Genomic DNA, 22,460 nt, shown 5'->3' with positions numbered 1-22,460 from the left:
GGCACCGTAGTTCCGCGTCGCTCCGGCCTCCTGGCCGCTTCCCGGCGGCCTCTGCGGCAGCGGTTGCCAGGAGAGAGTTTGAACAGCGTCCCGGTGGGTCTCGGCGCGGGCCTGGGTTGTCCTTTCTTCCACAGCGGCAGCGGGCAGGGCGGCCACGGGGCTGATCCTTCCCGCCCGCGCCGGGTACTGAGGTCGGTGCGTACGGGTGGGGGGGCGGCTGAGAGAAGGAGGCGCCGCAGGGGAGCGTCTAAAACCTGCGGGCGACCGGGCTGCGAGTTGTGTGAGACCGAAAGAGAGAGGCGCGTGCGTCTGGGCTAAGGAGCAATGTCTGTAGTTTGGTGGCGATAGAAGGTTTTAACAGCGTTACATGTTGGATCTGGCTTAAATGACGGTGAAGGCGACATAGTTGTCTGGCAGTCTGTACATAATGCTTTTGTTTTATATCCTTCTCTGAGAATATGTTTAGCTATGAGCATGACCTTGGTCTGTTTTCCTTTGGCCTTTTTTTGTGCTGGCCCGGCTGCCTCGAGCACTGCCTTAGGCTATCTTGCTAATATTTTTTCTTATTGGTGCAGTTTGCTACTTCTCTTTTAGATAAGTCATAGTTCTGTGGCAGTCTTCCTATGGTTCATAGTGTGAGCCAGTAATGGTACTCCTCATTTCTCGATGGGAGTGTGTAAGAGAAGGATATAAATTGTAAATTTTTCTTTGGTGGGGGATTATTCTCTTCATTTTGGGGAGGTACCTCCTATGTGAGAAACCATGATGCATTTTCCATTTCTACATGCCACCTCGGGTTAGTTTTCCATCTGTTACTCATCTCAGTTCTGGAATTACTTTTGAGAGACAGAAGTAATGTATGATTTTTCTTATGTTCATAGTTGCAATTGTAAGCGAAGGACAAACAATTACATTTTTAACATCAAGCCAATGTGATGGGAACAAGCAAGCCAATTATGTCTGATGCTAAATTTGCATTCACTACCCAGCTGCACGGGACGAAAGGAAAGGTTTTACAAACACAGGTATTATTTGACTTCTGAAGTGATGCTGAATTGATTTTAAGTTGTGATCTTTACAAAAGATGATTATGACCTGCTTCCTGAGATAGCCTGCAAGTGAGTGTCAGTCTTCGTAGTTGCTTTCACGAAACTGTCATACATAATCTTGACACTGTCCCTTTGTGAAGGTATACATAGGTCAAAAACTATATCTGTAAATATTATTTACCTTTACTGTGTGGTTTAATCCCAAGAGTCAGCTAAGCACACAGCTGTTGGTTCACTTTCCCGCAGTGGGATAGGGAAGAGAATCAGGAGGGTAAAAGTGAAAATTTTTGGGTTGAAATTAAGACAGTTTGATAGGTAAAGTGAAAGCTGTCCGCAGAAAGCCAAATAAGAAATTAATTTGCTACACTCCATCAGCAGGCAGGTAGTTAGCTATTTACACTGCTTCATCAGTGTAACTAGGACTTGGGAAATGCCAAAACTCCAAAATTCTCCCACTTCCTCCTTCTTCCTCACAGCATTTATTGTTAAGCATGATGTCATATGGTGTGGGATATCTGTTGGTTCAGTCATGGTCAGCTGTCCTGGCTGTGTCTCCTCCCAGCTTCTTGCCTATCGCTAGTCTACTTACTGATGGGACAGTGTGAGAAGCAGAAAAAGGCCTTGACACTGTGTAAGTGCTGTTCAGCAGTAACAAAAACATTGGTACACTGTCAACACCGTTTTCATAAAAGATCCAAAGCATAGCACCATACAAGCTACCATGATAAAATGTAACTATCTCAGTCTAAACCAACACACTATCTTAACCTCTTTCTTTACTACATAGAAGAAGAACCTAGAAACTTTATTCTGGTACCATGTTTCAGCTTTCCATTTCTCCTTCATCATTTCTCTTTTAGTTATCCTTCATAAAGTTTAATACTGTCTTACTAAATCAGTGTGACATAATAATAATTTATCTTACTAATGTTAATTGTTGCTATTTACAAGATGATCTATGCACTTAATTAAAAATAATTTTGAGTAAACAATTCAAAATAATTTTGAGTGTTGGTATTTGTCTGAGTGGACATAATGCCTTGTATGCATTGGAGATGTACTATCATGACAGAATGCATTTTAATGTGAAAGAAGATCCATTTTCCTTACTGTTAAATGTACATCACCCATGTAAAGTGTTCTATGTAACATCATCCTTTTTTACACTTTGGACAGCTCCAGTTTAACAGAAATATTCCTGCAGTTCCAGAGAACTTGGCTCTCAGATTCTCTAGCCCCTGTCCAATTATCATAGAAAAATTAAAGGCATCTAATGATCAGAGAAATCTAGCTGGAAGTGAGGATTCCAGCATAAGAAGCTCTGGCATGTTTTCAGTGGTCTCTGAAGAAAGACTAAAATTGGCTATTCAGCTAGCCAAAAGAGACATAAAACAAAGACATCTTGAAGAGCAAGTGAAACAGCAAGCATTTGGAGATGGTGTCAATAAACCATTCTTGGCCCAGAAATCACAACAGCAAAAGACTGAAGCATTTAAAAGTTCAGAAAATAAAAATACACCAAAGTCTCAAACTCACTTGAAATATCATCAGAAACTCAGTCAGCCTTACAAAGTGGAGAGTACAACCTCTGGTGCTAAAGTTTACTTCTACACACCAAATGAAGTAAGGCTAATACCAGCTGATTTGGACTCTCCACCCACCTGTGACACAGTACTGGACCCCAAGCCAAATGTAAACAAAAAAGAAGAACATAAAAACATACAGGAAGTCCATCGTCTGCAAAAGGAATTGAGGCTCTATGTCCAGAAAATTGAGGAGCTGACAAAAAAAGGTGTAAGAATGAACAATAAATATGTTATATAGATACATAGTAGCTTGTTTATTTGTTTTTCTTTCCCTTTGTTGTTGGTTTGTGGGGGTTTTTTTTATTAGATTAGAATCTGTATTTGGTTCTGGGTTTTTGAAAACCATTTACTGATTTTTCAAAAGTAGATAAAATCTAGAATGGTTATGCAGTTTAAGCAGTAGCAGAGTGCAATATCTCTGAGTGTTTGTGGTGAGTTGCAGTCCAGCCTGCCGTGATAGTAAATTAGCGGTAGGCTGTTTAATGATGTGGGTGACAAAATATCAGCATCCATAGGCCTGTTGGCTAGATATTCATACTGCAGAAAACGGTGTTGTAATTAACCACTTTCTTGTTGGTGATGAGAAAGGGAACAGCAGCTGGTAAAATTTCATTTCACAGCTCTGACCAACCTAATTTAGGACTGCAGTAACATGATTAATGTGCCTTCCAACACTGTGGTATGGACTGACCCTAGTTGGCAGCAAAGCACCACATACTTGTGCTTGTTTCGCTTCCAAGGTGGGACAGGACAGAGAATAGAAGTATTAAAAGCAAGAAAACTTACAGGTTGAGTCAAGGACAGTTTAGTAAGGGAAGGCAAGAGGAGGAGGAAAGAAAAAAACGCAGACAAGTGATGCAAAGGCAATCACTCACTAGCTCCTACAAGAAGACCCCATGCCAGCCAAACAGAGCAATGGCTATCTTCCCCCCCAAGAAACAACCATTTTTTTACTGCTGAGTATGGCATGGAATATCCCTTTCATAAGCTGGGGTCAGCTATCCTGGCTGTGTTCCCTTCCAGCTACTTGCATTCCCCCCAGCCTACACATTGGCAGGATATAGTTGAAGAGAGAGATGGACACAATGCTATGCAATTACTGCTCAGTGATAGCCAAAACACTGGTGTGTTATCAACACTGTTTTAGTCATAAATGCAAACCAGCATCATGCTGGTGACTGTGAACATCCTAGCCCGTGCCAATACACACTGCGTTGTGTTTTTTGTAGTATCTAGCAAGAGATGTAATCATTCATAACTTTGAGTGCTTTACTTGCACTTTTGGCATAAAACTTAGGGACCACATATGATTTTGTAAGCTGTAACTAGTAAACTATATTGTATAAGGTTTTTTGTGAAATTCTAAATACAAACATGATTTAGAGTTAAAATAATTAGCTTGTGTTACTGCTCAGGAGAGCACTGCAAAATAAAGGATACATTGTGTATTGGTTCTGCATGAAGGAGGCTTATTGCTAAATTATGTTTGTTATCATAGCATAATTGTGATTTTTCACAGGTTAAAGTAAAACTTTACATTTCATGCTTTTTAGGGAGAGAGAGAGAAATTTTAGATCCTGATAAAGAGCAACAAGTTCGCACTAGAAGACAGAAACAAGCTGCACGGTCAGCTCGGATGCTGTATGTACTCCAGCAACAGGTAAGAACCAGCATTTTAAATTGGGATGTACAGTAGCTAGTTCATTGTGATGAATTTGACAGAAATGAGCTGAAACAAGAGAAATTCTGTGGGATCATCTCTTAACTTTCATGGCATCCTTGTTTAGAGCTGAATGATATGACTCTCTTATTCTCTTATTCTCTTATGACTGGACAGAATCACGATTGGAAAATTTGGACTTTCACTCAGACATGGCAGTAAAGATTAATTGTTCATTTATAGACATGGATCTAATTCTGACTCACTTTCCCCAATTCCCCTCCTTTCTTGATAAACAGGTAAAAGAAATTCAGGATGATTTACAGAAACTGAGTGCTCATAACATCAAACATACTAAAAAGGTAAGATGTGTTTATCTTCGAAGCTGTAGCTGATTGACAGTTTTCTAACTAATTGAGTTTGATTATCTAGGGTACACCTGAGCCTCTGGAAGGCAGATTTTCTTTGTGTCTTGGACTGTTCATCTCATTTGATCTGATACTGTCTTTGCTGCTTTCTTCTCATCAGTTCTTGTCTGTCTACAGTTAAACTGGAGAGGAAGGCTGTTGGTCTTCTGTTTTTATGTGATTCTAACTCCTTCTTTATTCCACTTCCTTTTCTAAGTAATATTATGTTCTACTCTTGACTAATTTTTAAGTTCCTGTTGATGTCACTTGTTCTTATCAGCCTCCTTTCTGATTTTCTCCTTTGCCCAGCATCTTTCAGAAAGTTAGTGCTGAAATTACGCCTAATGTTTGTCCAGCATTGTCCTATTGTTCACTTGTGCTTTTCCATCACTTGTATTTACTTCTGTAATAAAAATTGGGGGATGATGGATGTTCCATAGATGTGCAACTGTTGCACGTTAGGGTCAAGCCCATGACTGCAGTACTGTGTTGGCATAAGTAGTAGAAATATCAGGATATGTTACAACCAGACTATCCTATCTGAAGCTAACATGATATGTGATTGGAGTGCTGGTGTGTACTAGCAATACTAGATTACTTAAATGCCTGTTTTGTCTTACAAATGGCCTCATATCCATCAGAATTATCCCAAATCTGAGGGTTTTTCCATGAAATTTTGGCAACAGCTATTAAAGCATTTAATTCTCATTTTTCCAGTCTCAAGCAATATCCAGGTTGGCAGCGGCACACAGAGGAGCTGTACGAGCCTTGCAGGCATTTGCCAATCAATTTAGAGATCAAACAGAGGAGCAGATTCCTACCCATTACAAGGAACTGAGCAGTCTCATTCGACAGCTGTCTCTCTGTTCTGCCAAACTAGAAGTGGATTCTTCCATTTCTGACGTTATCATAGATATTTTATTGCAAGTTGAGGTAGGTAAAAAGCATTCTGTTTTTCCTGAGGCAGAAAAGATGTAGTGAAATATAAGACTACAAACTATATTGTGTGTTCAGGAAGTGGGCAAAATATCTTACTGATGGTTGGGTTTTGTTTTTCTTAAAGGCCATGTTTTCTCTCCTTAATAATGGTGGTCTAAAATAGAGTTGTGTCCTAAATATGGAAGCTACCTGCTGCTGTTCTTGTTGACACTGTTCCTGTCTTTATTGACTCTCTTAGTAGAGTGAGGACTGGTAGTGATCGTGGTAATAAAACACTGTTTTCTGATTTGCTTGCCATTTTCAAGACTCAAAGAATTGCCTTTTATACATTGGTGTAGTTTATGTGTTTATTGTTTTGTGATGCATGCTTTAGTCATCCAGGTTAGTGATGAGCATCTGAGCCTCACACATGGTGGGCTGTACAAAATTGTCCAGGCAGAAGATAAGATTGTAGCTTCCAGAGTTACTTAAGCTCTCTGCTCTTCAAATCAATTTTGTTAGTGATATCTTATGTCTTAAAACTTGTTGTTGGTATAACAGAAAAGTCCTGATTCATGTTTTCTTCTGCAATTTGTATCTGCAAGATTATTTTTTTAAAGTGATAATCTATGTAACCTAAACTGTTATGAAACCAGTATTTAATTAATTTGAGTAAAAGCAGCTGATACAATAGCCATATTTTATTTTCCTTCAAATATTATTCTAATTATAACAGCTGTGTTTTTATTTTTACTGTTCTGAACTGCTTATGAGAACAGTAACAATGCTAACTACGTGGGAACAGGAAAGGAGATAGAATTGTTTAAGTTTGGACTTAGCATTGGAAGAAGTGTCTGTCTGTCTTAGCATAGTTGTGTGGGCTTTTTTTTCTGTCTGTAGCCTTTGTGTCAGTTTCTTTTTGAACATATTGTAAGCAGATAATTTGGTAGTCAATTGTCAATAAAAAAATGCAAGCCTGTTCTGTAAGATTTAATAATATGAAGCAGATTCTGCATGAACAAGCTATCAGGAATAATCACTGCCACAAAAAACCAAAAACACAGCAAAAAAGTTCCTACTATTCAGAATCTCTTGAATTTGCTTCTCATTATTACATCAGGTTTACTGAGATAGTAGTTAAAATAGTAAATGTTCGATGCAGAATCTGGAGTCCCTACTGGAGAAGCAGCAAACACCTGAAAAAGTGAAGAAATGTATTTCAGCATCTAAGAGCAAATCTCCAAAGAACACTGAGACATTTCCATCCAGAAGACAGCTTACATCTCCAAAAGGGGAAAACAAACTTCTCATCTTAAAAGGACAGCAGAGACAAGAACGTAGAAAATCTGCACCTGCCAGGGGTCTCTTGACTGGTTTGTACTTTGAATTATTAAATACATTTTTATTAGTTATCTTACCATATCATTGTTTGACTGTTTACAGTGCAAAAAACATACTGAAGCCATGGCTCAGAATTTCCTTAGTTGGTGCAGTTTTGGGAAAAAAAGAAAGAAAAAGAAAAAAAAAATCAGTCTTCAGCCTAACTATCAGTTAATGCATCTCTAAGAGGTACTGAAACAGTGATTACTATGTAGAAGACGCATTAACGAACTGGCAAGAATGAAACAGAGCCACCCTACTCTAAAGCCAAGAAACCCAAAATCTGTAGTTCATTGAAACAGAGTAAGAAAGACAATTTATTTAATAATTGTCAGGAAATACAAGGGAGGCTTAAAAGCTTTTTTTATTTCTTTGGGTTTTTTTTAATTATGGTGCAGCTGAAAAGTTTATGATGAGGTATATCTGGCATAACAGCAGTAAAAAATGTAGAAATAAAGATGATTCTTGCCCCTTTCAACATACAATTGAAAGTTTATTATTTTTGGTACTGATAAACATTGACGTGTTGCAACTATTTCAGCAGTTCAGAAGGCAAACAGTTGTGCTCCTATATTGCACAGTAAATTCCGAGAAGAACACGACCCCTCTACTCCAGAGAGAAATGCTACTTTACAGGAAAGCCTAGGTGCATTGCTGAGAGCTAGAGCTGTAAAAAAACATCTCATCCTTGAAAATAGCTCTTTGAAGAAGAAAGGCATGTTATTACCTACAAAATCACAGGTATGTAAAGTAATAAAAGAATTCATGCTTTCTTCTGGTTATATCCTGGGATTTGTTATGTAATATAAGACACTGTCAAGCTTTGCACTTCCTCTTTTTTTTTTTTTTTTCTGAGCTAGGAGGAATAGAGAGGTAAACTGTGTCACCTGCCTACATTATTTCTAGTGGTTATGACTATTTAATAAAGTGGGTTTTGATAAGGTTATTGTTCTTTGGAAACATGCTGTACAATAGAAAAAATGAATAACAGAATTAGCAAGAAAAGCTTTCACCTGAGCAAATTTCACGTTTGAAATGAGCACAGTTATTTTTCAACTTGAAATTAAAGTTGAAATATTTTCCTCTAATTCGTTGTCCTCTGCCATGAAAAACACACTGGGCAACTAGACCAAGGGAGCTAGTCTAAGTTCTCTTGTAACAAATACAAATATGGCTACATTGTAGTTTGGTGGCTGAATAAAACGTTACCTTGGAAATCTTCTATCTGTATTTATTAAGAGTTAACATAGAGTCTAATTCTGAAAATTTTTGAAGTTTTCCCCATGAAGAGCAACACTGGAAAAATTGGACTACTTTCAAAAATAATAGTTGCAGGATTAATCTTATGTTCTTTTCAGACAGCTATTTTTCCCTTTAAATCAGTTGTAAAACCTCCACATACGTCAACTGTGCAACAAAGCCAGCAGACTTGAATTCAAGATAAATTCTGAAGCAGAATGCACAATACTTCAAAAAATCAACAATGGGAATATAGTTATTTTATGTGATTGTGTTGATTTTAAGGGAATGGCGAAATCTCTAAAATCAAGACAGCCTCAAGGAAAGCATGCCCGATTTCAAGAGACAACTATAGCTTTCCAGCTAAAACAGAACAAACGACTTGTTAAGGAAAGCAAAGTGCCCTGGGTGCCTCCAAACCCTACACCTCCATCAGTTTCACCTAAGCGGTATGTTCACAGTCAAGTAGAACCTATCTTTACCCTGCTTTTCTGCAGAAATGCTGCTGTATCTGTACTAATAAAGAGGATGGATTTGGCCTGGCTGTCAGACCGTGACAGCAAGTGGCACAGCACAGCTCACTACCAGAAAGTTGTATTACTTTCCCACTCCGCATAAAGTGGCCTCTTCATACAGCTTGGGAAGTGCCATTGCTTTATACTTTTTCCTGGATCAGGTCTAAGTATCATCTAAGAGTCACAGGCCAAGCTGTGCTAGGCAGGACATTGACAAAACCCACAGTATGTGCAGAATGGATATTCACAGCACTGCATTAAGAAGGTAAACATTATCTCCCTGTTCCAAAAGGATAACATAGATATCTTTGTCCTAGCCACAGTACAGTGCATGTTTGTTTATTTTAAACTACATTCAATATCTTGTAGACCAGAGCTCCTCAAATTTAGTTTACTTTGAGACTGCTGCTTGTGGCAGTTGAAGGAGATCCAGGTGCTGGTCCAGCTGCTGTATTAGTACTGGACAATGCACTTGGTAAGATAAGGAGACCATCTCTCCAGGCAGTATGTGTAGGTACCCATGAAGTTGCCTATTCGCCAGTAGCAGAAACGTAATTGAAGATCTTTGGTTCTTAACAGGATTGCCTGGCTTATATGGTCTTCAAGTCATTAATCATTTTGTCTTAAGTTTTTTGCAGTTTTTTATAAACTGATCCTCAGAGTCACTTGATTTTATTCTTCAATTGTTAGAATGTGCATTTTGTAACCCTCTATGTTGTTACCTTTTTGTTTTTGAAGACTAGCATCTCTTGAAGCAGAAACTTCAAGAAGAGGAAAGGTACTAACCGAACTTAGCAGAGGAGAAATGAAAACAATACAAAAGTTAAGGTAATGACTGATTTTGAAGAGCTAATAAATGGTGTCAGATCTGATAGGATATTGTCCCTGATCCCATGTGTCCCCCAAAAGGTTCATTTATGTGTTTAGGTTGTTGTCGTACCAAATTTCAGAATTACATTGTCATTTGTTCTTTTTTGTGTAGGTCACAAAGTGCTTCTCCAACCCAGCGTGCAGACAAAGTTGAGAATGCAGTACGGGACCACTTAGAAGCTCTAGTAGATAGAACCCAGGTAGTACAGTCAAGCTCATGCCACTGTTTGAAGGGTGCCTTTACAGCCACAAAACATTTCTAAAGGGGCAACACACAGTTTCTTTTCAACTTAATGAAAGTCTTATTGATGTAGACCACAAAGTTTTGGATATTTGGAGAGTGTATTTCCATTTCAGTGTGTGGGACTTGAATGAATGTAATGAAGTTTGTCAAAGTTAAATTTTTTTGTTATCAAGTTGATGCATTTTTCACTTGTTTTTGAGTAGTCATAACAGTTCGACTCTAAACATTAATGGACTTGATAATATTATTTTAATAATTGTTATAATACCATGTTTAATAACTAGATAAATTTTTAGTAGTAATATTAATGACTAATAATACACAAAGCTTGATTATCGTGAGAGAATTTATATTTTATTTAGAAGATCAATATGTCCTTGAAAACAAACTGTCATTTGAAGGATTCCTCATGTATAAACCACCTCTTGACTTATGCACCTGAGAAGGTATATTTTGTGCCTATGTCACAGAGTAAAACTGTGACGTAAAAATGTTTGACATTTAAGGTAGATTTTTATTTTTGCCATACAGCAGAATGCAACTGGAAAAGTAGTAATGAAAACTTAGCAGTTTCAACTTACATAAGCCACGTCTTTAAAACAGTGTCATTGTATGGGCATGAGTGCCCTCTAAAGTATTGGTTTGTAAACATGAACAATATGAAACAATAAGGGAGTTCTTTCTAACATAATCTCTGCTATATTTTTTGTTTAATCTGATGTTGAATGGGTAAAGTTGCTTAGGCAGAAAAATGTTTTCACAGAAAATAATACAAGTAAATGAATAATGATATTGTACCATGGTTAATTGGTAAAGATGGATACAGCTGAAACCTACAGCTGTGACCTCAATCCTATATATTTATTTATTAGCACCTGGAGCTACCGTGGGACTGTTCTTGTATGATAAGTTAAATGAGTGTATAGCATTTTGAAAGATGAGGGCTTTCCCTTCACTTTCGTGAATTCTTGGGTGATGTCTGAACCTGTGACAGTTTTGTCTTCAATTTGGGAACATAGTTGTGTAGCAAGGTTTTTCCATATTCATATATTTTATTGGTAGGAATGTACTAAGCTGCTCTTATTGATTTGGCTTTCTGTGTGGGTAGAAAGAAAACAAAAATTTATTTGGATTTTCATTGAAGGGAAAAGTTGAAATGACAATTGGATTATTTCCATGAGCCGCTGCAAGAAATGTTTGATTTGTAAACATTCTTTACCCGAGTTGTTTCTGGGCTTGTTTTGTTTTTTTTTCTTTCTTTCTGGACATGTTTGTGTGGTTTATGGTTTTGTGGTTTTGGTTTTTTGGTTTTTTTTAAATAGCAGGTTGCAGCAAATGCAGATATTCTGAGTGAAAAACCAATGGATGATCTTTTGGAAGACACTGCTCAAAAGCTGTGGAGCATGGAGCAGCATGTGAGACTCCAGACCGAGGCTCTGCCTATGGTTGACACTCATAAACTGGAGTCAATGTTGCAGAGAATGGAAGAAATTGAAGTAAGATTTTTCCCTCTAGGTTTGTATCACTACTGCCAATTTATTGTTTGCTGTCCTTAAATTGTCATATCTGTAAGTATCGACATTCTGAAATGAAGCAAGGTCTGGCTGGATTAGAGTATGAAAAGAAGGCCTTGGAAAGAGTTTGTACTTCCAGGCAAAAAGTATGGCAGATCCTAATTTGCTAGCTTTAGAGTTGGTAGATCCATTTGCTTCCCACTTCAAGACTTTGTGGGTTAGATCATTGTATGTGAATGGGACAATCAGTACGGTGATTTTGTTGATTGTCTCACATATTGAAAATATTTGAATATTTATGAATGTATTTCTTTACATTTTTTTGTGATGTAGGAGGTCCTAGTATTCTAGTAGCATGAGCATCTCAAAGAAATATGATCTGGCAATCAAAAATGTTTTACAGGGCCACATGGGGAAGGCAGACAAATATGTGGTTATTTGTGCCCTTATTTATCCATCTCTCTATGTAAATATTCATGAGGTTATCATTTACTTGACTTGAACTTTCTCATCTAGTGCTTTCATAACATCTTTTCTTTGATTAGCTTTTCTGTAGGTTTTTTTTTTTTTCTCATTTCAACCTTCCTGTTCAGTGAAATTTATTGTAACTTTGTACTACTGAGTTTAGTGCTGTTTACTTGTAGAGAGCTATTCAGAAGCTGGAAGCGTGAGACTTTCATTGTACATATCCGTATGAGACATATCCCTATAAGGCGTTTCAGCATACATTTGAACTCACTGTTAGTAAGGCAGGAACAGCACAAGGGCCCTGCAGTTGTTGGTGATCTGAAGCAGGGTTACCATGATACTGGTAACTAGTTGAGTCTTTAAGGGTGGCATTTTAGAAGAGATGGTTGTCTGTGATTTCAGCCCCATACCCCTTTTCTGTGTTATGTTAATTAGGTGAAATAAGCCTACTTTGACCAAGGACGGTCATGATCTGCTTTCCTATTAGGTAGTAACTAGTATAATTAAACTGCCAAGAATGTGTTGATTGATTAATTTTGCATATTCAAAACCAGAGATACCAGGAGGCTGTACGCAGGAGATTCACACAGATTGCATACAGCGATTCAGAGTTACAGGCCCAGGAAGACAAAATGGGTAAGTGTCTTTTTGGCACAACTTGTTTTTCCTGTAACACATACTTCCAGTCAAGTGTTGTTTGAATGATGTCCCTTTTCTAGGCATTTGTCAGTCTTTAGCTGAGATATTTTGTACCAAAATGTGAGTAATGATTATTGTGCACTGAAGATGATATTCCCTAAGTACATACACTCAAAGTCATCTGTAAGCTACTTGAGTTTACTCCGGAAGACAGCTAGTTTCCTAAGGTATCCTAAAGCTGCTTCACTCATCTTCTTGTTGAGGTCTTCATGACTTGCTTGTCTTCAGTTTTGAGAAAGGGATTAGCAAATCTGTAAATCTTAATCTTGAAAAGGGTATTTAGTGTGTTCTCATTTGATTTGTTTCCTTTGAAACAACTTCAATTACTTGGCAATAATAATTTTCATCTTGCAAAACTATTCTTAAGAGAGATGCTTCCAGTTCACAATAATCACATTTTTCCTACTTGTTTTTATCAGATAATAAAAAAATGAATGTAAAGTCCTTCAAATGAAAGAAATAACTAACTTTTCACATCAGATTAAATTTTTAACTGAAAGGGACCTAAGTAATATTAGTAGGAAACTGTTCACTAATGAAAGGTAGCATTGCAAGCAGTTGTTTGATGTTTCCCCATACATAAGTGTACATATACTTCAATGTTGTTTGTCACAGTCGCAGGTGAATAAAGATGACTAATGCTTACTGGTTTTCCCATCTCCCTTCTCTATTTTTTATTCTTCTCTTTGAGTACAACAGTGAAGCTACACTGATTTTCCAGCCTGAGTATCTGATCACACACTGACTTTAATGGAACTGTCTTGTGTTTTACAGCAGTTGGAAAATCTCACAATAAAACTGCTGAAGACTTGACAGATTTTTTTTTTCCATGACTGGGATTTACTGCCAAGTGTAATAGACTACATTAGTTTTAGAGTGGTAATTTCTATCTCTCTTCTAGAAGTATCCCCTGACACAACAAACTATTTACCCTAAAGGTGGAATTTCTCAAATGCTCTCCTCTAATATATTGAGCTCTTGGAAATCCTGTATTGAATTTACATTTTAGGGGCTTGTCTCATTCAGTACTTTGCTTATTTGAAGGACATCCCCTTAAAAGAAGCAAAAGTCTTTGTGAGGACTTACCTGCAGTAAATGTCATTTTTGTCTTCCAAAGAAACAATTTTAAATGTTTTTTTTCTTCTATCTAGAAGAACAAGTAGCTTCAATAGCTATGAGACCTACATCTCCTCAACCAATTCAGATAACCAAATTAATTGGATGCTCAGAGCCAGAAATGGACGTGTTATCTGAAAAACTTTTTGATGGCAAGTAAGTAGAATATTCAGCCCTACGTTAAACTGTGGTGCATATGAGCTATGTGTCTTCATTATAGTGTTTTAATTGCTGAAAATTATGACTACTATTGGAAGAGATTTTCTGATCCTTCAAAAAGACACTTGAAAATCTTGTTCTGGCTTAACGACTATTTCATATTTCCAGTGATATTGATGAAAACAAAAAAGCAGAGGAGAAATTGCAGACTGGAAATAGCATTCTACAGCCCTTGACTCAGAATTCTCTACAGAAAGAGTGTTGTGTGTCTCTTTCTCTGCCAAAGCATATGCTCCAGAGCATCCTGGATTATAACAGAAGATACCAGCATCACTTAAAGCTTATTTCCCATGAGGCAGTAGGCAGTTTTAATCCATGGCAGATTGCTGAGAGGTATGTGAACTATCTTTGTGGTTTTTAAGTGAATGTCTCAGCTGATGAACAGGTTTTTCTGTCCTTATTCAGGAAAGGATTGAGGAAATTCCAAACTGAATGTGTTATTGAATTGTTTATCACATTCAATATCTGCTAAGCAAGCAGGACAATGTAAGCTGAAGTACCCACCCATGTAATGAAGCTTGAGTAAGAGCTTTGACTGATCAGTAAGAGGCATCGCAGCAACTAAATTATATCAGTGGTTACAATTTCATTGCACTTTTTTTAAGTAATCATAGAATCATGCCTAGCAATCATTTTCATTATGTATAATATATTTCAGAAATCACCTATTTGTTGTCTAATTTTCCAGCTCCCAAAAAGCATGGAAGTACACGGAACTTGAACCTTGCTAGTCCTATTCTTTCAGAACTGAAGAAATACTGGTACATTAGTTGACATAGAGGGACAGTTAATTCCCTGCAAAATAGAAATCAGAAGACTTCTGACTATAGGAGGAGAAAGATGAAAGAAGAAAACTCTAGGGTGTTAATAAATAATTACAAAATCTAACTTCAGTGGTTTTAGGTGGAGTGATTAGCCAGAATTGTCTGTATTGGCAGATTGGATGTCAGGCATAATTGCCAAGAGTTTTAAATCTGCTGCGCATGTTTTTAATATCAAAGCATTGAAACCAGTGATACAGCTCCTTTGAGTAATGCTGGATATCTACATCAGTGTTACCAGGTCCTGCAGTATTTGAGATGACTTGCATGTGAGAAGTTAATAATCTGTGGTGATGGTTTGCCCAACTGTGGATAAGTAGGCAAATATTTTAATAACTGTGGTTAGACCACTGTATTTGAACCTACTGAACTAAGCCACTGAAATATAATATATACCCTTGTTAGTTTTCAGTACTGTCATTCTGCCCTCTGAACTGTACTTCTTTTGCAATTGATATGAAGCTGGTTAGTTCAAGAACTGGCACCTTCCTGGGACTGGCAGATGGATTATATAGTGGTATGTGTCCTGACAGCTGAATTCCACTGCTACCATTTGCCTGATACGTGTTGTTACTGGAAGTCAAATGCAGATACCAGCTTCATTGGCTTGCTCCTACCACCAGAGGGCATTACAAATCTTTTTCTATAAAATAATACTGCAACGTTTAAAAGAAACACTCATTCTGTGCTCAAAAGGCCTTAGAAAGACTAACTTTATGATATTTTAGAATATATGCAAAACTGAAGTTTTCAAGAGGCCAGTGAAAAACTATGTTCTTACACTGAAATAACTTTTCGTTCTGTAACATCTGTGGTGGTCCAGAGACCACTGAAAATTTAAATTTCTTGTCTCACTTCCCTTAAACTTTATTGCTCTCTTTAAAGCCCGATTTGATGTAGGCTAAAATCAATAGGAAGCTTCCCATTTACTTGGATGAGCACCATAGTGTGTTAAAATCTTTTTCCCAAAGCAAGCATCTAAGAGTTTGAAAAAAGGAAGCAGATGAGATCTCTCAGCATTTTTAATCCTGAAGTATGTCCTTTGCTGTGAACCAGACTGAGGAATATCTTACACACCACATATCAGAACACATATCAGATCTTTTCTGGGCTAAGCAGTAGAAAGAATGAAAAACCTGAGTATTTGCCTTTTAAAGTCAGACAGTTGATATCAATCAAACGAATGACTGGAATTTGAAGTCCAACTTTCTGAACCTTTTCTCTTTTTCCCTCCCTCTCCCTCAGCCTTGCAGAGCAACTAACAGAAGAAGCCCTACATGAAGTAGCAGCAGAGCTGCAGGATGTTTGTGAGGATTATGCAGAAGCCGTGTTCACATCAGAGTTTTTGCAGCCAGTGCAGTAAATGTTTCCAAATCTGCCCATTTTATCAAATGCACTGTCAGCCTTGGTCTAACAGTCTTATCATATGATCTTGTTTTTCATGGATTTTCTAAAAACCTGTGAGATCCTGTTCACCGAAAGAATTAAGTTGATCAAGGATTCATCACAGGTTTTTATAAAAACACTGTCATAAAGTTTTCCTTTTCAGACTATCATACTGCATTTATCAGGACTTTTTTTTTAGACAGTGTATTTATCAGGACTTTTTTTTTTAGACAGTGTTTAAACAGAGTGAAATAAACTGTTACAGGGGAAGTTTATATATCTTGATAGGAATACTGATCCATTTTATACCTGTATTACTTCATTTTTATATGTGATTTTACAAGAAAAAATATAGGGAAGAGGACTAGGTTCAAACAGTGTCAGGGACTTAACTGTACTGTGCCTCTGGTTTAAAACTGAGAGAATCTGACTGACCTACCTCTTAAGGGAGCTTTGGGTTTTAGCTTATTCTTCTCAGTAAAATTCATTGAATGTGTCTGATACTTGTGTCAAAGAGTTCTTCCAAAGGAAGAATTCTCGTGGCACAGCATTAAGTAGATGCAAATGCTTAGCATTGCCTGTACTCACAGGACAACTGCCTGCTTGGATTCTTGCAATTGACTTTTGAATGTAGTACAATGTCTGTTGGTTCCCAAATATCAGTAGCATATTAGGCACAGACAAATGAGACCTTTCAATGGAAGCACATCATGGAGATTTTCTTCCATTTTTTCTTAAACTAGTTTAAAATACTGTAATTTTATCAGCATTTAGTGATCCAACCCCATATTCCTTACTCCTAAGACTCCTGTTGAAATCAAGAACAATGAAATAAATGAACTGTTGGCATTTCTGCAATATTGAACTAAATTGTTTGTTTCAAGCAATCAGTGTACTAGCTTGGGTTATGTCTGCAGCAAGCAACGAGTAAGAATTATTTATGGTAATGTTCTGGGGAAATTCAAAATCAACCCTTCAGGTAAATATGACAGTCTGTTTCCTTTGACAAGTGTATTTTCTCCAACCTGTAACAGTAGTTTTTAACCTTCTAAAATTATTTTTAGTTCCTGTAATTAGAACATACATTTTTAAATATTTATGGTTTTATTGAGGCCTGGTTTACTGTTTTGTTTGTCTTGACATTTACACCAAGTGTAATGATGTAACTATTACTGCTGATGTGTGGCTTTGATGTGTGATTTCTGTCATACAAAACACTATCTTTTCTATTTCTAAGATTATAGAGATAAGCCCAGTTTTAAGTCCCAAAGACTAAAGCCATAGTGTCTCAATGTATGTGTATATATGCTTGTGAAAGTATTTTCAATATATTTTATTTTTTAGTAAACAACACTTGTTTCTTAGGATCAAACATAATTGTAATTTAAGATAGCTCCCACCTGACCCCACTTTGAATGTGCAGCACCCAATATGCGAGGCAGTACCTGGCAACATCACAAGAGTCAGACTACCAAATGCCTTGTGAAGTAACACCGTCATCTGTCAAGTTAGTTATACTTTCTCTCTTAAATCCCGTGGTGCCATGAGTGATATCTCTGATTGATGATGCCAAAAATGAACTTTCATTCTGAATGTGAATTTTGTGGCATTTGAGTGTCTTCTTGGAGCAGAAATTTGTAGAGTTGAAGGCTTTAGGTCTTCAGTCCTTCCTAAGGAGCTTAACTAAAGGATCATTATTTACACATGCACCCTTGACAATTACAAAGTTTCTACTCTGAAAAAATTCATAACTGTGGGGCTTCATTTTAAAGTGACTTTGCATGTCATTGTTCCTAAGGGACAAATCAGCATCAAGTTAAATTGTACACATGCATAATTCTTGTCACAGTATGTTGATAGAGACTATATATGGGGCTGAAATGTGCAACCATAGTACCACTGCAATTGTTAACTATACATCTAATGAGCCGTGTGAACTTGCTATGCACTTATTTAAAGCACTGTCATGCACCTGAGTCCATACTTCTTTAAAGCTAAGTCCTGGGGGAGTACCAGTCGCAGTTTCAGATTTAATAGGGGTTTTAATGGTATCAGTAGCGAAGAATATATTTTCTTGGAGGCTGTGCTGTTTCTCATTGCTAAAAGTCTTTAGAAACAGATTAGATATCCAAAACATAATGTTCTGCTTGGTGTTGCAGAGAGTCCACTTCTGTGGATCTGGACTAGATTTCATCGTAAGATCTTTGCAGGCCTGTTTGGGATTTTTGGATTCTTTATGTGCAGGTTTCTTCAGGGTCAGTGGTGTGAGAGGGATGAAGTAACAACAGGATAAAAAAATCCAGTGGTTCTGTAGACATGGGCAACTCCAACAAATATCACTTGCTGCAGTCATATATAGCTGAAGTAGAAATAAAGTTTTCAGAGTTGTTCAGGGTGATTTGGGTGATGTCTGGTAGAAGCATATTGGAGTGGTTCAGTGCAAGGACAGTGCTATATCCTGGGTGTACCCAAGGGTTATTAATTGACCATTCTGCCTTGCAACCTCTGCCTGTGGCCCTATGTAGTCAGGCAAGTCCCTAGTCCTTGCCAAAAGTGTGCCACAGGTACAGCCATGTCTCACCATACTCGTCCAGACTCACCTGACCAGGGCTGCAATTTGCTGCCTTGTGTGGTCCGGTGATGCCTGGGCTGCCAGTGGAGCCTGTGGCTGTCATCGTCCTGCCTTGCTCAGGTGCTGTGGGACAGTGTCCTGCTGGTGCAGGCACTTCCCATTCTGTGCTGGGGGTACTCTCAGCTCCTGGCTTGTCCTCTCTTCTGGGGCTGCTGTGCTGCTCTGTCTGAGAGATTACTAGGTGTGTGGGGAGCGACGATGCATGGGAGTGAGGGGTGACTCTGGAAAGCCTCTGTGAGGACCTTGAAGGCAAGACTGTGCTTTGCATTCTATGAGCAGCACCTGCAACTCCTGAAAACACGCAATACACTCTGTAAATATTTAACTGTAGAAATTAAATCGGCATGCTTCTGGGAGTGAGGTAGTTATGGCAACAGTGTTTGCACTACCAGTGCTTTGGAGAGCTACTTTTTTCTACTAATGCTGGACCTAATTCACCTTCCATTAATGTCAATGTAAGAGCATAATTGAACTACTTTATTCTCTGGCTTGCTATGTCTCTGGGTTACTCCTGGAGGCTGACTTTCTCCATATCCTGCTTCTCCATGGACTGCTTTCCTTCCAAGAAAAAAAAAGGGTTTTTTGGTTTGGGCTTTTTTAAAGAACTGATTTGCCAGCAATAGGAAAAAGGTGCTCTGTTTGTGATGTGTACGTCAGTCCATTGTATAAATACAAGATCTGCTTTGGTATTTCTGCTGAAGGTATGTCTTGGAAGAACTTCATGTAATTTTTTGAGTATATTTTCCTCAGAAGGCTCCACATTCTCTCTTACAGCATGCTTGAAGTACTCGATTACATTTATGTTTTAGGATTGTGGTCTGATCTGAGAGAAAAGCAGACAGCTGAAGGACAGTAGTCCCAGTTGGTCATTTATCATCTGTTTCTGTGTGCTTCAGTTGTGTGTTCGTGTCTGCCTGTTGTCTCTTGCGTAACAGAGGTTGCAACATGCTGGTAAAAGGGCTGTCTTGGTTCACACAGCACCTCACACACTGGCAGCTCCTAACCACTACCACAATATTAATGTGGGACGGAGATGTGGCTGGCAAAACTTGCCTTCTGAATTACCTTTTTGAGAACAACTGAAATAAATGCAAAACAGGATTCCATTTTAAATTACAGGTATTAGCACAGAAGGAAATGTAACCTAGTGTTCAAAGTTCAATCCTTACTTCCACTCATTTTCTGGAGACATCTTTCTTTCCTGGTTGTTTTCTTTGTTCTTTTTGCTGTAAGAAGATGTCAATTTTCATGAAAGATGTACCATGTAGTGTTTGTCTGTTGGGCAGATTATTTTAAAATAGACAAAGTGTCATGCAAAAGAGAGGAAGCTGGAGAAATGGTGGTGAGCTTGAAAAGAAGAACCAATGCCTCATTAGTCTGTTCTGCCTGCTGAAAAGAAAACTAATTGTTTCTAGTAACATGTCTTAACTGTTAAGCGTATTTCATCTTCATATTGTTTTTCATTAGATCTGGATTTGTATTGACAGAAGATATTTACTCCAAGCTATTCAATATGACTGAAGTTTACTCCCTCATTGCAATGAAAGCATTGCTACTCAGTTACCGGTTACAACAGTCTAAATCTTTATTCTGTAATGCACTTGTCTCTGAGCAAGTGGTAGTCAGTGAAGTTATCTTGATTAAACCAAATGTGGAGCAAGCGAACAATCAGTGTTGAGAGAGTCATGGGCAGAAATGATGGTTTTTTAAAGATTAGATCACTATACTTCTGCTACCACCCCTTTGTCTATAGGGAAGTTTTGCTCAGCCTTCTGATGAATAGAACAAATGCTTGAGACATATTACTTGCATGTGCCTGATAGAAATTAAGCAACCTCAAATTTCTGCAGGCTTTAATCTCCCTAGGGAATCTGACTCTCATTTATTTACTGTGCTAATTTATTTTTTTTATGTTGGGTTATTCCTTTCCTTCTATGAGTCAAGCATGAGAATGGCAGCATCATGAAGGTTCATGTCTGGGTAGTTGCTCTTCAGTTGTTCCAGTGAATTCTTGGGAGGGTCAAGCTCCTGCAGTTTCCATTGGAGTTTAGTGCTCAGCATTTGTCAGGATTTGACCTTCAGTTTGAGGCAATCTTCAAAGAACATAGTCTTCATACTGTAAATTCTGCAGGCTACACCAGTGCAGGCAGCTGAATAAAAACCAGTTCACGCTGAAGGTGTTTTCACTGGAACTTTCATTTATCTCTGCGGTTTGTAAACATGGCTGAAATTTGAGTTAAAGGTTATGCTCTAGAATTGTCTGCTGACTTTGAATTGGGAAAAGAAGCTGGTTCTGAATAGGAAACTTAAGTAGCACCAACTAAAGGTAAGGCAGCTGCTGCTGCCTTCCCCACTCCTCTGCCAACTCCCATCTCTCTAGCTTCCCTGTACTGCTTCTGCAACTAGGCTGAGTATTCAGGCTGAGGAAGAAGCCAAATAGAACTGTGTGAGCAGGAAGGAGACAGAGAACAAGTAAACACCTCTAAAAGGGGAAGAAATAAAAGAGTAGTTGCTTCTTTTGTCAAGACTTCCAGAGTGAATTTCTAACCACTTCAGGAGCATGGTTAACAATGATTATGTCAGCAGGAGGTGGCACCATTGGTGTCAGTTATTAATAAACCTCTTAAAAATTCACATGCTGACTCTTTTTCTTTCTTCTTCCTTTTTTTTTTTTAAAAAAAAAAAAAAAAAAACAAACAAACCTCACTGTAGCAATTTCTATCCCTTTTTGAGCTGGCACAGAAAGTCCACAGTATTGAAACATAAATAGCATTGTTCAAATGGCCTCAAATTGAGATGCTCAGGGGAGATCAAGCTGGGCTATTCCATATAGACAGCTCCTTAAGATGGCACTTCCAGTGTCCTGAAATCTGTCCAAAAGAGAACCAACTGTATATGATAAAGAGCGACCAGAGAATAATACAGCCTATCAAATAAAAGTGTGCAGCTAGCACATTTGTTCCTTTTCTGAAACATCACCCTTTGCCTCTTCAACAGCCCTTGTTAGCCTTGGCTTTTGTGGATGGTGCGGGGAGTGCTAACTAAAAACTCTGCTGTTGAGGTCCAGGGACTTTTGTGTTTGCTTTGCTTTTCTGCTTTGTGATAAAACTGTTGATGGCACGTTTGACCTGATACTAAGTCCCAATAGTCTTCTAGTCCAGATTTCGTCCATTTCCAGAACAGACAGGAAATATTTGCAGGCTTGGACTTTAACTGCGGGAACAAAACTCTCCAGGGCTGTTGTGAAAGTTAGTGATGTGTTGTACCTGATGGATCTTGCTAAGCAGGGGTCCAGCATCATTACCAGGCTACCAGATAAGACAGGCAGAGGTCTACTATCCAGTCTCATACAGGGCAGTGCTCTGGATTGGTGAGTGTCAGTGCTGTGGGAAAGATGCAGTGAATTTATTTTGCCTTGTTTATATTTAGTCCTGGGGGCAATGTGACACTGACCCTTTAGGCAGTGAGTTATGTAGAAGCAGAACAACAGAACAAGTGGAGGAGGCAAATTTCTCTCTGCTGTAGCCTTGCTGCCAGGTTGCTTGCTCAAGCCTGCCAGATGCCCGTAGCACAGTTCCAAGTGTCCAGAGCACGAGGTAGCGCTATCTTTCCAGTGTGCTGTGTCAGTGTGTTTTGATTGTGATAAGAAATGTTTTTACTTTCCGTTTTGACAGATGTTTAGGAAAGTGCATATCTTGGTTGGTATGCCCAAGGTATGTACCTTCTTGCTTTTTTTG

General features: G+C 38.2%; 1 protein-coding gene across 6 annotated transcripts; it reads left to right on the top strand.

Annotated features, from left to right (window-relative positions):
• KIAA0753 (KIAA0753 ortholog) lies at positions 1-16,949 on the top strand. Of its 6 annotated transcripts, none has more exons than XM_062012126.1 (16): positions 1-191; positions 882-1,025; positions 2,226-2,841; positions 4,189-4,295; positions 4,595-4,657; positions 5,420-5,635; positions 6,783-6,993; positions 7,542-7,741; positions 8,525-8,688; positions 9,493-9,582; positions 9,737-9,824; positions 11,191-11,364; positions 12,405-12,486; positions 13,701-13,821; positions 13,993-14,217; positions 15,951-16,949. In XM_062012126.1, the coding sequence occupies exons 2-16, from the start codon at positions 936-938 to the stop codon at positions 16,066-16,068; spliced, it is 2,565 nt and encodes an 854-aa protein (XP_061868110.1). In that variant the 5' UTR covers positions 1-191; positions 882-935; the 3' UTR covers positions 16,069-16,949. The 6 variants fall into 6 exon arrangements, with proteins under 6 accessions (XP_061868110.1, XP_061868108.1, XP_061868111.1 ...); XM_062012124.1 differs by having other exon boundaries at positions 1-195; XM_062012125.1 differs by having other exon boundaries at positions 16-93.
• The last annotated feature ends 5,511 nt before the right edge of the window (positions 16,950-22,460 follow it).

Source organism: Colius striatus, chromosome 20 (assembly GCF_028858725.1).
Source record: "Colius striatus isolate bColStr4 chromosome 20, bColStr4.1.hap1, whole genome shotgun sequence".
Lineage (NCBI taxonomy): Eukaryota > Metazoa > Chordata > Aves > Coliiformes > Coliidae > Colius > Colius striatus.
Note: the sequence above shows the minus strand (reverse complement) of the source record. Positions and strands in the feature narration are given on the sequence as shown.